Raw genomic sequence first — 17,039 nt, forward strand, 5'->3', positions numbered from 1 at the left:
TTTCACATCATTACTCCTAATGGAACTGTTACCAGGATAATAGCTTGACCTTTAGCTATAGATTTGGATAGCAAACATATCTTCTAGTTACTCGATACCTCTATTCACAAAGCATATCGAGCATTTTCAGATCAATACAATGACAATCTTGGCCTTGTCTAAGGCCTCATCTGCTCATGTAACAAAGAGCATAGGATTTCATCCTCAGTAGGTAGATGCTAGTTAAAAGTCTCTTAAGTTTGAGTGTAATCCATGACATAGAATGTCAGTAACATGCCCAGTGGAAATATTTGTCCGTATAGGTATTTTTGGAGAAGCCTTAATGCTGTGCCTCCAGTGGTCTCAGACACAGACCCAGGAGACACAGATGTCCCTGGCTTCTTTTTATTGAGACCAGATAAAATTTAGCTGAAAGGAGAAAAAAATAACCAGAAATTGTTGCCTTTTTAGTTAGTGGCAGAATACTTGAGCTCAAGATTAGATTCGAGGCATCTGCTTGGAAGCCCCTTGCAGAGTGGGAGAAGACATTCCAGAACCTTCCCTTTGGTTCTCCTAAACTTGGTCATTGACCCATGTGGTTGCTGGGAGTTATTTTGATGTTGGCAAAATCCACATGTACTTTGTTAATTTGGAAGCACTACTTCCTAATGTGCTAATTTGGACACCTGCATTGCACAGTCTAAGAAAAGAGGGTTGCTATGGAAATTAATGATATAAATAATATTACAAGGAGGGAGATGTTTACCTACTAAGACTATATTTAATCATTTTTGTGGTACACATTTTCATATAAACTAATAGGGCACTAAATACATTTTTTTTTTTCTATTTGTTAAAACAGGACTTTGAGAACCTTTGGGCAATTCTCTGATCAAGGAATGCTATTGTGGGCGTTTTGAATGTAATAAAACCTTATCTCTTTAACTTCATTCTATTAATTAAGACTTTCTGCTAATTCAGAGAGTCCTTCCTCCTCCAGTTAGTCTAAATTTGTGAGCTATTGCATTTGCTTCCATTAGAAACAAAACTGGAAAATATGTTTGTTTCTTTGTCAGCTGTTTATTGAGTTTCAGTACAAGGGCACTCGGTACAAGGGCACTGTGGTCGCTGCTTTGAGGGACACGAAATAAATGAAGACCCTTGAAGTTGTCTATAATCTGGTATAGGGGATTCAGAAACACACCTCCCCTGGGAATATGTGTCTTCTCCCTCCCTCCCACGTGGAGACGGCTTGCTCGCCCATGCCCCCCATGCCCTGTACTGGGCAGCCTGGTTGGTATTTCTCCAATCCGAAATTCTGCTTCCTAATCATACTCCTCATCTACCCAGTTGGGGCTGGGATGGAAGCTTTCCCTTAAGGTTCATCACAGCGGTGCCTCTTCCTCTCCAGCCCAGGTCTCACCTTGGGTAACTTCACTGGGAAGATCCGTCTGATGCTCGGCCTCATAGTGTCCGGACCTCATCCACAGTAACAGTCACCTCTACTGCTTTCAGCCCCACACCGTTGACCACACCTTAGCACGCTCATACAGAACAGCTCCGCTGCCGATATTTTATGTTCCAGCAATATACTCTCAGTTGCCCCTGCTCCATGACACCTCCTTACCAACCCCATTGACATTTCCATTCCCTGAACTCTAGAGACTTTTCCAAGGCTGTGAGCCTTTTACTTGCTTTACTTCCTTCCCAGATTTGGGCAGGAACAGGGAGTGAAGAAAGATGAGGTAATTCATTCTAGGTAGCATCTTCACCAGCATCTTCAAGTGCTTTAGATCCCTGGCCTCCTGCCAAAACTGTCCCGCAAACTCCCAGCCCTAGACCAGCCGTACCATCCAGTGTCTCCACTCCTAACGAGCAGCTGCAAGGTGCCGCAGGAGAAAACAGCCTGCCCCTGTAGGTCGTTGCCACCCTAAGCATGGAGCCCCCTCTCCTGCTTGGCGTCCCTGTGTCCTGAGTCTGCTGCCTTCTCTTCCTGTTCTTCTCAAGGCAAATCCAGACATTCCCCATGCTCTCCATACCCCTCCCCATTGAGCTCAGTGAAGTCTCAGGAGTGATCACTCCAACCTGTAACCACTTGTCAGTCTGCCCCCAGTCTGCCCCCTCTCTGGCTTCAGAGGAGGACGCTTTCCCCTGTTTGAGGGCAGCCCCTCCATTTCTATTCCGATCCTGTCACCTCGTAGTTCTTCCGGTGTGGTTCCTTTCTTGTCTCCTCCTTTTTCCTGGGTCCTGTCTTCTCACACAATACTGGCTGCTTCCCTCAGTCTCCCGTCTGCCCAGCCCTCAGCCCTCCTCCCTCTTCTCTTCCTTCCCCACTGAACCGAGTTGGTTTAGTGTCATCTGTGGTCACCCTCACCACTCCCTGACGGCCTCCAGTGGCCACCTTCCAAACCTCCCTTCCTGGCCCCCTCTTCTGCACTTTAGTCTGTTGGTGCCTCCTCTTCTTGGCACCCCCCCACTGGCCTTTAGAAAACCCTTTTTCTGGTTCTCCTGACTCAAGCCAATCCTGGGGCTCATCTTCTCCTTTCAAACACTGCGGGTCTCTCTGGCTCTGTGCTTGGCCCAGTGTTCTCTTCACTCGCTGTGTTCTCTCCAGTCAATGTTTTTTCTCTCATTGTTTTAACTACTGCCTATATGTCTCTCAAACTGGCACCTTCAACCCGGACCCCTTCCCTGAACTGCAGGTTTCGTATCGAAATACCTGCTAGCCATCGCCACGTGGGTGCTCTGCCAACACCCCAAACCCAGTGTGTCCCACACCAAGCCTAACACATCCCACCTTTCCCCTCACAAACCGTCCCTTTCGTCTGTACTTGCCGGGTCATGTGAGTCACCAGAAATGCCACTTCCAGATACTGTTCTGGCCACTTGCCATCTTCACTGACCCTGCCCTGGCGCTGAGCATTGTGGTAGCTTCCTGGAAAGGATCCCCTGCTTCTGCTCCCTCGCACCGGCCCTCCCCATTGCTGCCCTTCACCTTCCTGCACAGTTGGTGGGTATACGTTTGTATGTGGCTCTTTCCCCTTCTTTCAAATTACTTCCTTAGGATAATTTCTAGGAGTGAGATTACCATTCCAAAGGTGTAACAGTTTTATGTCTCTCATTTTGCTGTACTGTCTTATTCCCCAAAAAGGTTTTGCCAGCTTATGCCAACAATAATGTTTGAATGTGCCAGGTCCCCACAATTTTAAGTCTTAGCTTTTTAACATTGTTTTTCTAATTAATAGGGATAGAGTGTGCTTTGCAGTTTTTTGGCTTACATATTAAACATTTTTCCTAATATTTTTGCTAAGTATACTTTGTCCATTTATCAATGGAGACTTTTGACGTTGCTCTGTTATTTGAATGAGCTCAGTATATAGTGTTGAATATTGAACCTTTTTGGTCATATTTAGTGCAATTAGCTTTTCTCATTCTAATGAAATTTTTTATTCAATAGAAATTTTTAAATTTTATATAGTTGAATCTGTCAACATTTTCCTTTGTCATTTCTTTTTAAAAGAAACCTGTAGAACATTAAAATTACCAATATGTTAGATAACAAGGAGGCAGTTTGCCGTGCCTGCGTTCTAGGTCTCGACCTTACGGAGAGCAAGTTGACAAGAGCAAGTTTAAAAGTGCTCAGGACCAGGGTGTGGGGCAGAAATGTCAACAGCAGCACCTGTATGAGCAGTCACACACCGTGTGGCTCTAAGACGACAATGGTCTTGCCTCCCTTTTGTCCAGTCATATGATTCCTCATAGTCTCTTTTTTGCTTAATAGGTAGCTATTTCCTCGGAGCTAGTCCAACATGCAAGAGGTTGACTCAGAGTGGAAGAGGAACTCTCGTTAAGACTCAACTGCATCGTTATTCATGTGTTGATTGTCAGTTGGAATCACCATGAGAACATCATCTTTTTGTGCAGTTTTGCGTTAGATTTCAAATTAACAAAAAAAAAGTGAAATCTTTTAATACACTTGCTGAATTTTGTCACGGGGCCAGTGGTCCCATAGGAAGCATTTTCTTCTCTGCCCATAAGACATACAGATGGACGCGGAGCAAGTCAAAAGAGCAGTTTCCAGCAGTTCTACTTGATATTTATAGCCAGTTTCATTTTGAAGCACAGTAGAGTAAATGCAGACAGGGCCCTGCCGAGCTCCAGCTCCACCCAACGAATGTAATATGGATGTTGACGGTATCCACTGCAGAACGGATGTTTTTACGAATATGCTTTTCTTCCTTCTTGGGATATATTCCGATTTCAGATCTGCATATTTTATTTGTTAAAGTATTTAACAATATTCCCCATCTTCTTTCAGTCTTCACAGAAAAATACTGTACCGCTAATCACGTGGATAAACTCCCTGGCCCGAGGGACTGGGTACAGATTCTACAGGATCAAATTAAACTGGCCAGAAGAAGGTTAAAAAGAGGCTCAGGTATGTAAGCTGCAGGAGAATGATTGCAGAAGCCCGTGATTGAATCTCAGGCATTGCACAGTATGGTTCTTTGCTCTCCGGTCCTTTGTTGTCTTTTTGTCTCTTGAGGGAGATGCTCTATGTAACGTGCTGTGATTTTGTGTTCTAAAGTCTTATTCAAATGAATGTTGAAATTCACCAGAAGATTAAATAGTAAGAATTATGTCAGGCCATTTCCTGTCATTGCTCATCTCCTTTGTGGTCTTGTGCGTCTCATGTATGACACTGGATCTCTTTGATGATTTGTTTCTGTGGCCTCTTGATTTTTGTTTGTTTAGATCTACATGACTTTATAAAAAGTACTATTTGCTTAAGGTAAAAAATAACAATAATCAGCCTACCAGAAATACCATATGAAATAGACAGAAAAGGATTGTAAGTCAAATACATATATATATATATATATATATATATATATATATATATATATATATTTTTTTTTTTCCCCCTTAAACCTGGGCTTGGCAATTCTGGGATTACTTTTCCAGGAAAATTTCCAGGAAAAGGAAAATTATGATGATTTAGATTTGGTCATTTGAAGTCTCAGCCTCCCTAAAATGACACTGGACCAATTTAGCCGGGCAGAATCTCTCTCAGGTCAGTTTTCTGCCATCATGTAAGACTAATCCTCTCTAGGAGGCCACATACCTCTAAAGATATATATATTTTTTTGTTTGTTTTTTTAATAATTCCCGATCAAATCTCAGGATGCCTGGTCCAGTAAGCGCCTTCGGTGCTTCTGTGGCTGGCGTGTGAGAGTTTGGGAGATGGACTTCAGATGCTGAAATGTTACCTTTGGATGGTACGGATGTCCACAGGAACAGCGGTACAAATGCGTGAGACCGTGTCTGACACATCCTTTCATGTGACTCACTATGCCTCGTAGTGGCCGTGACCAAGCCTGTGGAGGAGGACAGCCAAGGGCGGCCGGGGAGAGCTCCTGGCACAGGCTGGGGATCCCCTTGAGACAACAAGCCTCTCAGGCACTGAGGAACCAGGTGGTTTTTTGGTGTGAAAAACCTTACAGCTCTTTTCTACAAAAGTAGCTGTCAGGACTCTGAAATATTCAGCTGTAGATGACTTTTTTTTAATTAAAAAGCTTCCCTTCCTCTTTTTTTTTAAGCTTTTGCTTTCTTTTATACTTAATTGATACTTTTTTTTTATAAAGAGCAATGGAATACTAAATTATGACATTGGATAATAAGTCATAGTGGAATTAGAAGGTCTGTTTTCGAGTCTCACGTCTGCTCGTCACCAGCTCTGACCTTGGGCAGGTCACTCCGTCTTTCTCATCCTCAGTGTCTGTCATGAAGTGGACATAAAAATACAGCCTGCCTCAGGGTTGTTGTGAGGCTGGAGATGTATGTTGTACCTGAATGTCTTCAATAGTGAGACTAGGGTGTCCGCTCTGGAAATATCTGTATTCATCCGCAGCAGTGCTTGGGAGTGGTGGAGGTCATTGATGGAGCCATTATCCTGTGGGCCTGTCGTATCCTAGGTCAGGGGACCCATCAGGGGACCAACAGACTAATCCGAGACTGTGTGGGCAGTCTGCTTTGCTCCTGTTGTCCTGGCGTAATTATTAATAATGCCCCCTTCACTCCCAAGGTCTCCCAGTTTTAAGTGCCTTCTTTTCCTTAATCTACAAATAGTCGCAAATACTTGCAGCAGCATGATATAGTGGGAATTCCCAGCTCTGATCCGCCCTTTACACATTCCTGGGTCCTTGGACCAATTACTCAACATCTCTGAGCCTCGGGTTGTCCATTTATATAACGAGGCCAATCCCTACCTTAGGCGTGTTTTCAGAGTTAAAATTAGGTAATGTAAATATTGCTGACACATAATAGCGCTCAAAAAATGTTCACGACCTTATCCTCCTTCGCTTTGCCAATCAAAACTAAAACAAACCGTTCCTTTTTCCTTAAACCACCATTATCTCTTTCTCCTAACATTGTTGGTCGGATTTCTTCCGAAAGGGGTTGCATTCCCTGCGCCAGCTTCCGCATCCCAGTTCACTTCAGAGTCCACGGCATCTGCCCCCTGAGCTCCCTCCCCTACATAGACCCTTGCTGCGCTCACTCCAGATGATCACATTTCACTTTCTGTTTATAGTAACACTCCAACTTGACCTCCATGTTGACTTTTACACTGTCGAATCGTGTCTTTCTTGAAACGCTCTTCCCTCTTCTGTGATTTCCTTCTCGCTGTTTCTCCTCCAGATTCTCTGGCAGTGCCTTCGGTCTCCTTCACTGCCTCTTTCTCCTCTGCCTGTCTCCTAGAACCAGTGTTCCTGAGCTTCCAGACTTGGTGCTGTTCTCATTCTAAATCCTCACTCGTGACTGGAACTGTGCCATCATCGATGGCTCCCCAGTGTGCAGCTCCAGACATGGCCATGTCCCGAGACCCTAGACTCTGTTCTCGATGCCTCTGCTAATGAAATCTGGTCATGCCCTGCCCCCGACTAAATACTAATGCCAGCTTCCTGCCATCCCCAGAGTAAAATCCCTTCTACACCCGACCCCCAACGTGGCATGTAAGATTTTTGCTGTCCAATGCCCCCCTCCCCACCAGCCGCATGTCCTGCCATAGGCCTGTGCCTCCTGCGGCCACAGCAGACTTCCTGTTCTGAAATAGGCTGGGCTCTCACACTCATGCTTTCCCTCTGCCTGGAAAACAGTGCCTCCTCCTGTCATAGTATCTCAAAGGTCACTTTCTCCTGCAGCCTTCCTAGGCAGCCCCACGACCGACATTAGTCTTCTGCCGCCAGAATAGTTACAACTGTTTCCTCCACTGACCGTGAGATCCTCAGGAGCAGAGACTGCATCTGAGTCCTGTTTCTGTCCCAAGTGTCTACAACAGTGCGTGGTACCATGTGGACACGCAAAAATATTTGTTGAATGAACTAATCAATCAATGGAAACAAAGAGACAATAGTCCACAATTAAAAGGTCTTATTGTTTAGGTCATCAAGGTCATGTGAGATCCTGGAGAACATTCCATCAGTTCTGTACTTGAGCTTCAGATACTTTATCCCATCCCCCCAGAACCCGTGGGGCACAGCCCTGAGCTCTGTCTTTGGGAACAGGGTCCTTAGGACTCCTGGGTATGCCTGTGGCCACTTGCATGGTCATCCCAGAGTGCCTTCTTCCTCCAGCCCTTTCTCTTGTCCTCCTCTGCCCCCCCACCTCCTTAGTCCTCTTACTCCCCAACCAATTTCTTCTCTTCTCCCATCCTCCCCTAAAGGTTCCGAGTCTTCACTTAGGGTAGGTTAACTGAGTAACACCTGGGAAGATTAACCTCCTACTAGGGGGTCTCTTATCCCTTCTTCTGCTAAAGATCTCCTGCCTCACAAAGGCCCCTCTTATTACTTTAGCCCCACTGTAGGTTTCAGGCTCCAGGAAAGAGTTGGGGGTGAAAACGTTCTTTACAATTGAATGACAGGTGTTATTAAAGACCATTGCCCCGTAGATTTCCACAGTAAGTAACCCCTGATGGGGCGCTGATGTCCTGTCTGCTGTTTCTCTTCAGTTTTATATCCCAAATCAAATTTCCGGTATTAAGCCTGGGTGGTGTCCTTGGCTAGTAAGTATTAAGTTGGTCTCGTGTTGCCTAAATTCTACCTTGGCAATCTTGACTGCTTCAGTAGGTAAGGACTTCCATTTCCCTGTTGACTTCCAGGGGGAAATTGCTGAACCCCAAAAAACAAAGATACTGTGATATTTGGGTTTAAGAAAGATCTAAAATTTGTCATAGTGAACAAACCTAAATGTAATACTCAGTAAGCCCAAAGGAAAGGCACAGGGCCGAAGTAGCCCAGGAACCAGCCACAGCTGCCCTTTGCTTCTCCCACACGCTGGTCCTCACTGTGCCACCGACGTCCAGCCTGAGACAGGCTTGCAGGTGCCTGCACCTCAGTTCCTCTGCTTAGAATCCATTGAAGCCTGGCCCCTTCCTGTTTCACAGGGGCTGGTGGGAGTAAAGGGACAGTGCGAGAGAGACTTGGAGCTCCCCGGAGCTTGAGGGAAGAGAACCGGATCAATCCAGTATTCTGACATCCCTGCTGTAGGTGCTGCAGAGACAACTAGAGAAAGGAAGAGGGGGCTTTGTGACAGAGAACATGCGGCTCTAGCTGAGGAGAATGATTGAAAGTCCCCAAAGGACCTGGGAAGTTTAAGTTTGAAGAGAAACCTTGAAGGTAGAAGACATGAAAAGTAGGGAGAAGACCAGCTAGTGGGTATTGAGTGCGTTGGAGAAGGCTGTTCCCAGAGACACGGAAACAGCCTTGCCGGCCGTGGGCCACGTGACTGAAACAGGAAGTTCGGTTTAAATCTTGTTTCCCCACACTCTGTGTTTTATACGCAAACACACCACCTCTTTTTTTCCTGTTGTCAGATGCTGAGACCAATTGTTGTAAGTTCTGGCCACCATTCCCTTCCCCTCAGCAAACACACATGCACACAGTGGGGACTTCCCTCTGCATTCCTGTTTCTCTTGCCCACACACAGACTGGCCCGTGAACACACTTCTTAACCGTCTCAGCATTTGTGTCAGTAATTCACGTCACACCTGCTCATTTCCACACATGCTTGCCTGTTCCTGCAGAATGGGACCCACACTGTAGACGGCTCCCCCCACTCCCCTCCGCGTGGGAGCCTCTCACGTGCTCAGAACATTGTCTGCTCTGTTCCGTGGTATCATATTTGATTTGGGACATTTTCACTTCTGACCCCTGCATTTAGACATCTACTGAGATGTTTGTGCCTGGCACCCTGGCACTTCTCAGCTGCCCTTAGAGCAGGTTCTGTTAGCGTCTGAGAAGTGGAAGGTAGTTGTAGGACAGAACTAACCCTGACACAGACCAAAATGACTCCGCGTCAGCAGTGACCTGCCTCATAGGTTTTGTCTCCCAATTTTGTCAAATACTGTTACACTTCATTCTCCTCAAGCAGCACAAAAGTGGGACCCCAGCAAATTGAACCCGGAGCCACTGGCTTTTCCTTTGTCATGCTGATAGGAGCCAAGAGGCCTGGATCAATAATACTGCTTGCTGTCATGCTTTTGTGTTGGTTCTTTTCAGCCCTAATGATAAAATAGTGTCTCATAGTTATTCCACAACTTCAGCGTTATTTATCATATTTGGCTCAATTCCTGGAATTAGGTACAGACTCTAACTGGGCAAGCTAATCAACTCACCGCTTAAGGAGGCCCGCGCTGCTTCTAGAAAAAGCAGTACCCCACGCCGATCTGAAAGGTTGTTATGCAAATCCAAATAGAAATTCATTTGGGGCTCTCATCACATGTAATAGTTTTTTTTCTATAACTGGAATGATTCCTTTCCTGGTGTGGATTTTTATCATTTTCATTAGATTATTTCCTCGGAGCTGAAATCGCAATTTTTTATTTGTGTTGGATCTAAGAGTAAAGCTGTCACTGCTATTAAATTTTTATTAGACTTGCTCAATCTTTTCCAAATTTCAAAACTCAACTGTCATCAGGGAAGAAAGATCGTGAGCTTGTTGTTACAGATACATGTTATAATTAAATTTAAATAACACTGTCATGTTCTTCAACTATGACACTTCGCCCCATTCATGAAACTAGCATATACTAATTTATATGTAATAATTTATGTATTTTGTGGTTGTATATGTTCTGTTCTTATGAAAGCACATAATTGCATAGGCCTGTTTTTAAAAAGTGAAGGTAGCTGAATTACAAAGGAAGAGACACTTATACCCAGAACTGATTTTGGTTATAACTAAATGGAAAGCAATTATACGTGTAAAGTACACAAAGTTATGAAAGTATAAAATGAACCAAAACTTGAAGATTTAAAACATTAGCTCATAATGCTGCATGATGTGTGTGGACTAGTAACAGCAAAGAGCTTCAGGGCCCAGGCATTAACTAACCTGGTCAGATCCTTGGCAGTGTCACTTACTAGCTGTATTATCTTAGTTTCCTGATCTCTCTCTGTCTCCGTTTCCTCATTTGTTGAAATGGACTTAGTAACAGACCTGCCTTGTAGGGTTTTCTAAGGGTTAACTGACACAGTGTATGTAAAGTGCCCAGTAAATGGTAAGCCTTTAATAAGGGGTGGTGGCTATCACTGCTGTTATTATTACTGAAGAATTTTTAAAATCCTAGACAATGAACGAACTACCAGGGAGTTCATCTCCCTATCTTCAAATCCACTCAAGCCAATTAGGAGAAAAAAATGTCTTCTAAGTATAAAAATAACTTATGTTTGTTATTTTTTAAGTATATGAATAATATTTAAAACTCAAACAAAATTTTAAATACCTGTAAACCTTGCATCCAGAGACACACTGTCACCATTTTAGTCTGTCCTTCCTGTGTTTTGTCGATAAACCTAGTCACAGAATTTTAATCTTCCCATTCATCCTACTGCTTGACTTGAATGTTGTTGTTATTAAATGTTCACCTACGAGATCATTTTTACTGGTTCCTACTCTTTGCCGACCACAATTGGTCTTGACGATTCTGTCTCTTCTCAGTTTTCTCTTTGAGGTGGAGTTAGCAGGTCAGCAGACAATGGGTCTTTCACTGATGCTAGTGTGTAACAATCTGAGGACGAGATGGAGAGGGTGAACCGAGTGGAAATCTGTGAACGTCTCTAGCCATATCTGAACCCTGATTGTGTCAAAAGCAACAGCAAAAAAAACAAGATCATAGTGTTAGTTTTGCTTCCCACCCATTCAGCCCTGCAACGCGATGCCACTGGCAGCCCTCGTTTGACTGGCCTCCTGTGCACACGTGCAGGCAGCAGGAAGGTGACTGCCAGCGGGCCACTAGCCCTGGGGCCAGGGAGCACCACCAGAATTGTCCAGATTGCCATAGTGAAATATTCCGACCTGTCCATAGCATGTCGAGGAGACTGACCAGCCCGTCAGTTATCAGGAGACAAGTGGGCACTTTCTTTTTTGTATTTAGTGGAAGGTTTTCTGTGACTGTAGGATCTCCCTTTAGAAAACTCTTAAAAGAGATTGAAACATATCAGAGGTGAGCAAAGGTTTGCATTTTAAAACATAGAAGTGATGAATCCTTTGAAGAAATGCTCATTCCTTCTGATTTTATTTATGACTGAGTTGATGCCAGTTTTAGATTGGCAGCTCTAGGATCTGAATTTCCAGTCATCTCCAGAGAAAGGTTCGTTCTCAAGATTTCCTAAGCCTGCCCCACAGGAAGGGTGCTGGGGATGACAGGTGAAATTCTGCCATAGGGACTCCCTGACCTCTGTGCCTTCCCGATCTTATTTAAACAGTTCACCCCAGATCCTCGATCCGTATATATGTATATAAGTGAATGATTGAGAGCATAAAGCTCAACAGATATGAACAATTTTTAATATAGGAATATTGATTGACTTTATATCATCATCCTAAAAAATATTTTATTTAAATAATAATACTAAAATCTGTACTGTGAACCGACTGAAGCAGAAAAGGGAAAGGAAAGGTGAAAACTATTATGTATACGGGAGTTTTTAAATTATATTACTGTATTCAGTAAAATGAACATGCTCCCTGAAACTAATGAGATTTGTGTTTTATGCTTGTAACCAGCAGAGGTGGCTGACGGGGATGAAAGACTGGATGGCATTTCCTTACCACCAACAGGTAAAACACATTTACATTTTCATCACCCGCTGGAAAACACAGCACAGGAAAATATTTGCATTGAAAATGTTTCTAACGTCAGAGATGCAGATGCTTAGGCACACTGCTTCTGAGCAGACCCAGACCCACTACTCAGAGGTGCTCAGCGCCCTGTGTTCAGAGACACTTTTCACACTGAATACGAAAAGCTACATTTTTCTCACACTCTGTTTCATATTCTTGAAAACCTCAGAACAGCACGTCCTAAGAACTTAGTGTCACCACATTTTGCCTCTCAAACCTTTGAACATTAAAAAGTATATTAGCATGAAATGACATTTCTGTTTAGAACAGGGATCACCCATTTTATGATGAAATTCATGTCCATTCTGTCCTCTCCCACCTCCCCCAAAAGAGCTTTGAGAGGCACATGGTCATTGCTCTTCACAGAACGGGCAGCCAGTGAACACTGTGTTTCAATTGAATGACTCACTGAGCCAATGCACCTAGCATGGGTGGCACACTCCTGATGCTGTTGAAAGCATCACATAACCAGATCAGCCGAACGCACTCCACTGAAGCTTCTCCTGCAGCGTTAAGCCGTAGACACAGTTCTGACTTCACGTTATTGGACTCTCGAGTAATTCTTCTCACCCTGGCCTCCTGCCTCTGCGTCAGTTCATACCTAAGAGCCCGAGAGACAGGTGTCTGATCCATGAGCCACGTGACAAACAATTTATTCCCTCACTTGGCCTCAGGACTCTTTATTGACTGCCCTCAAGAGAATACCTGAAGATTCTCGGCCCACAAACCCCAGATACCCCAAAAAACCCTCTCAGTGAAAAATCTCAACTCTAGATATGGGGTGGTAAGTTTTAAATTAAATTGGGCAGATATTAATGGGGTAGCTAGTGTGGGTGGAAACCATGCTAGATCACATGTTCATTGATAGCCATATCCTGAGATGGCAACGAAAGCGGAGTTCCTAGGTGTAGACAGACATGTGTTAGTGAACTTCAGAGCAACGAGAAGACTCAGCCATGTAAATGGGACAGGGCCTTCTGTCACTGAGTAGCTAAGCAACAGATCAACGGACAAATAAATGAAATGAGCCGCATAGTACAAAAAGGACCTTTTACATCAAGTTCTTACCATATATAGTCATTATATAAAAGGAATTTCTCTTCTTGTTTGGCTATGTTTCCACATTTATGAATTAAGAGAACTGAAATGCACGATCTCTATTGTTCCTTCCCATTCCGTCTTCTGAATATCAGGACAACTCATGTTAGCCTTGTTCTTATCACCCCTGGCCCACTCCCAGTAGATGCATGAAACACTACTATAAATAATGAAATTGTGCATTTCAGGAGACGCTGTGGAGGAATACTGTGCTCTTCTAATTGTGCTTTCCAGGGTTCCTCCCTCACCCTCCCCAGCTCCATTGACCCCAGGGCATTTGCACGGCCCATCCTCAATGTCGTCTGACTCAGTGGGCTTTTAAAAATTTTTATTATTTGAAAACCATCCACCTTGAAATAATACGTTTGTATTTTCCTATCTGAAGATGGAAACAGAGAAATGTTTCAGATGAGAAAATTATACACAGGGGATGGTAGGACCACCTCATGTAACTGAAAAGAATTTCAAGGAATCTGAGAAAGAAGGAACCTTAGAGATCATCTAGTCCCATCCCTTCTTTTTATCCAGTCCTTTTATTTTACAGGTAAAAAAGCCTGAGGCCCAGAAACACTAAATGACCTTCTCAAGGTCTCACGCTGGTTGGTGGCCTGGCCGGAGCCCAGGCCTATCGACTCCCAGCCATCACACCGCCTAGCTTTCTTACCCCTAAGCCAAAGCCAGCTTTCCTCTGCATGTTTCTTAAAGGTCGTAAGAGTCGATGGATGTACTAAGCCCTTTAGGATTCCACCGCAGTCTCAGTCTCCACAATTAGAATGTCCATCGTAAGTCTGCCCGACGTCCACTGCAGTGTGAACTCCCAGAGTTCTTTCTAAGATCTCGCCCAAGGCTGTAAGGTCGTGATGAAGACTATAGCAGAACACCCCTGTAAGGCTTTTCACTAAACTGTTGAGAGCTGTTTGATACAAATTACTAAACAGCATGCTAAATAATACCATTTATCATTGAGAAAGGGGGAAAGAAGTCAGATTGGTGCCCAAATTCTGCAGTAAGGAAATTAAATAATCTTGATTAGACTAGCACGTCTCTGGAGTGCCTCTCAAGTACCATCCCGGTCTGGTGGCTTCTTTGCATGCAGTGCTACTACTAATTCCTGCCTCCTCCCTGGGCCCTAGAGGCCCTCCAAGAGGGGAAGGCCACCTTCCTGCACAGGTAGCTTCATCCTTGGATTTGAGACTGTCAGACTTTCCTTATCTGGTTTATCTGAGCTGGCAACAGTTGGTCCTTTTTCAGGATTTAACAAGGCCTTTATTACCTTTATTTTTCCTTCCGAATTCATGTGCTGGGGAGGGCAAGGAGGGGGCGTAAATCCTTAAGTGTTTCCATGAACCAGAATCGACCAGGTCAAGGTTGTAGTCAAGCAGTCCAGGGACATACGGTTCAATCCCTACGTTTAAGGCACCTTCTCTGAGTCGAGTTTTAACAAAAGTGGATACAGATGTTATAGCGGAAAAACATATTTTCTTCATTTCTTTTCCCTCAACCCCCTCAGTAAGCCTTTTCGAGCAGCTCCCAGGAATCAGCACTGTGGTAGGTTCTGGTGAACGAGACCTCGCCCTGAGAGCCCCAGCCAGTGTGAGGGGCGGAGGCCGCGACACCAGCTGCTGCCTGGGTGTGGAGAGAGCGCTCTGATAAGGAAGGAAAGGCGCCCAGGATTTGGGAACAGTCTGTGTTGGGAAGAAAAAAACCTTATTGTTTTAAACTTAACATTTTCTAAAATTTCAAAAGGAGGCTTCTGAATTTGAAATAGAGCAGTGCAGAGCTCATCTGGGCTTCGCAATTTTTGTCATAAATTGGCATTCTTTTACATACTTTTTAAAACTTAATAAAGAAAAAGTGTAAGGAAGAACATGTAAATTACTTGAATTTTACTCCCCAGAGACAACCATTACTGGGTGTTTTTTCCCAGACTTTTCTTTTTATTATTTATTTACATAATGGAGATCAACTGCATAAAATTTTGTTCCCTGAGTTGTTTTTTTAACCTAAAAAGCATTTTCCATTTTATTACAAATTTTCATACACATTATTTTAATAACTGCATGATATTCTGTTTTACAGGTAGATCCTATTTTATTTAGCCATTTTCTATTCCTGAACAATATATGGACATGCCAAATAGTGATACACATTCATGGGCTTTCCTGTAAAAAGAATCATTACAAATTTCTAATGGCTAAAATTGCTCATTTAGCACAACTAAAGCCTTGGCTAAAAATTAGTGATTTAAGTGTGAAACACAGATGCCTCACCAACAGCAGTCTTCACTTACCCAAAGTACCTACGTCCAGCCGTGTCGTAGTAAAGTGTGCAGCGCACCTTTAGAGAAGTGGTCTGCCTTCATCTTCTTGTCTCTGTTGTAGGTAACGCACTTGACACCAGGAGAGGAAACGCGGAGGACACAGAGCTGCATTTCACTGCCTAGACTTGCCTTAGGGACGCTGGTCGTTAGCATACGCAGTTCTTCCGTGTGAATTTCCTCCAAGATCCACATAGCGTTTCAGGTTACTGCAAAGAGTGGGTGTTCTGTGAAGTTTACCCGTCACGTTGGAATAGTTTTCATTTACTTTCTTTGTAATATGTGATCATCAAGCCTCCAACTTGGTATAAGATTTTTAAGGAACATTTTTAGAGTCGATTTATCACCCTTTGAAAGTCCAACATATGCTCCAGTTAGTTCATTGTCCATTAAAAGGAAGCACTTGCTCTCCCCTGTTTTTTTCATCACCTCAGTGTGAATACTTGGAGTTTTGAAACGTATTTATTTTAACATAAATTTACTTAGATGCAGTATAAGGGAGAATGGCTCCTTCCGGTACTGAGGGAGCAGTTGTGAAGGCCAAAATTAATCAGACCTTCGTCAGCTTAGAAGATGGAAAAGATGCTTTGGGAGACGAGATAGCTCTGATCTATTAGATGAAATCATTTGTAACATCAGTTCCCCCTCAAAATAATCACTTGTAACTGAATCAGTGCAAGTGATACGTGAATTGTTAGGAAAGAAAAACCTTTCACGTAGGCTGTGTCCACACTGTGACAAAATAACTCATTAAAAGGTGAGAAACTCAAAGCGACCAGTTATCTCCATGATACTTAACAACTGTTTCAACAGACGGTTTTAACTGAGTGGTCCAGTGTTTGGCATTGTGTGGCAACCGGCCACAAATGTACTTCATTAATATTATATACTTTATTCGGTTCCTAGTTCAGCTGCCCTCCACTTTATATAAAACCAACAAATGAAAATCCGGATTCATTTTAAAGAGAGATCTTGCCATGTGTGTCTTCGTTTTACAGCAATATTTACCTCTGGATTCCTGTCTGTAATAAGATGGTGAATTTAAAATACCATTTTATTTAGAAACACTGCATTTGCACCTCATTTATTGTATAAAGCAAATTCCCTCGAGTCTTTGGCACCTGACCCAAAAGACAAAAATTGGCTTGAAAGAAATTTGGACTGTAGAAACACCAAACCACAGGGGAGAAAATTGCTGTGCTCCCGATTAACACCTCTCTCTAGCACTGATTAAGTCACGGAGTGTTCGAGCCCAGAGTTACTGCAGAGGTCCCTTGGTTGGCAGTTGAGGCAGCTGAGGGGGATGAGGCTCATGGTTGCCCAGCGCCAGGTAACCCATCCTTGGCCCAGTTAGCCTAAATTCCTGAGTGCCCTGTCCAAGGTCCTTGTGCCATGTCACACTGAACAGCTAACCCTGAGCTGGGAGGGGCGCTCTGGACTGAATCAGTGTCGGCTGAAGACC

At 43.7% G+C, this 17,039-nt stretch overlaps 1 protein-coding gene across 4 annotated transcripts in view; it reads left to right on the forward strand.

The window, feature by feature from the left end:
• The window catches only part of BEND7 (BEN domain containing 7), a 78,124-nt gene extending 62,242 nt beyond the window's left edge, over positions 1-15,882 (forward strand). For 3 of the 4 annotated variants that reach the window (XM_044761844.2, XM_070500802.1, XM_044761846.2), the window contains 3 exons: positions 4,298-4,417; positions 12,046-12,099; positions 15,642-15,882. In XM_044761844.2, coding sequence (XP_044617779.2) covers positions 4,298-4,417; positions 12,046-12,099; positions 15,642-15,703 — 236 coding nt within the window. In that variant the 3' untranslated portion in view covers positions 15,704-15,882. The remainder of the gene's footprint in view (positions 1-4,297; positions 4,418-12,045; positions 12,100-15,641) is intronic. The other variant, XM_044761845.2, reaches the window with a different exon arrangement.
• The last annotated feature ends 1,157 nt before the right edge of the window (positions 15,883-17,039 follow it).

This window comes from Equus asinus, chromosome 29 (assembly GCF_041296235.1).
Source record: "Equus asinus isolate D_3611 breed Donkey chromosome 29, EquAss-T2T_v2, whole genome shotgun sequence".
In the NCBI taxonomy this organism is placed as follows: Eukaryota; Metazoa; Chordata; class Mammalia; order Perissodactyla; family Equidae; genus Equus; species Equus asinus.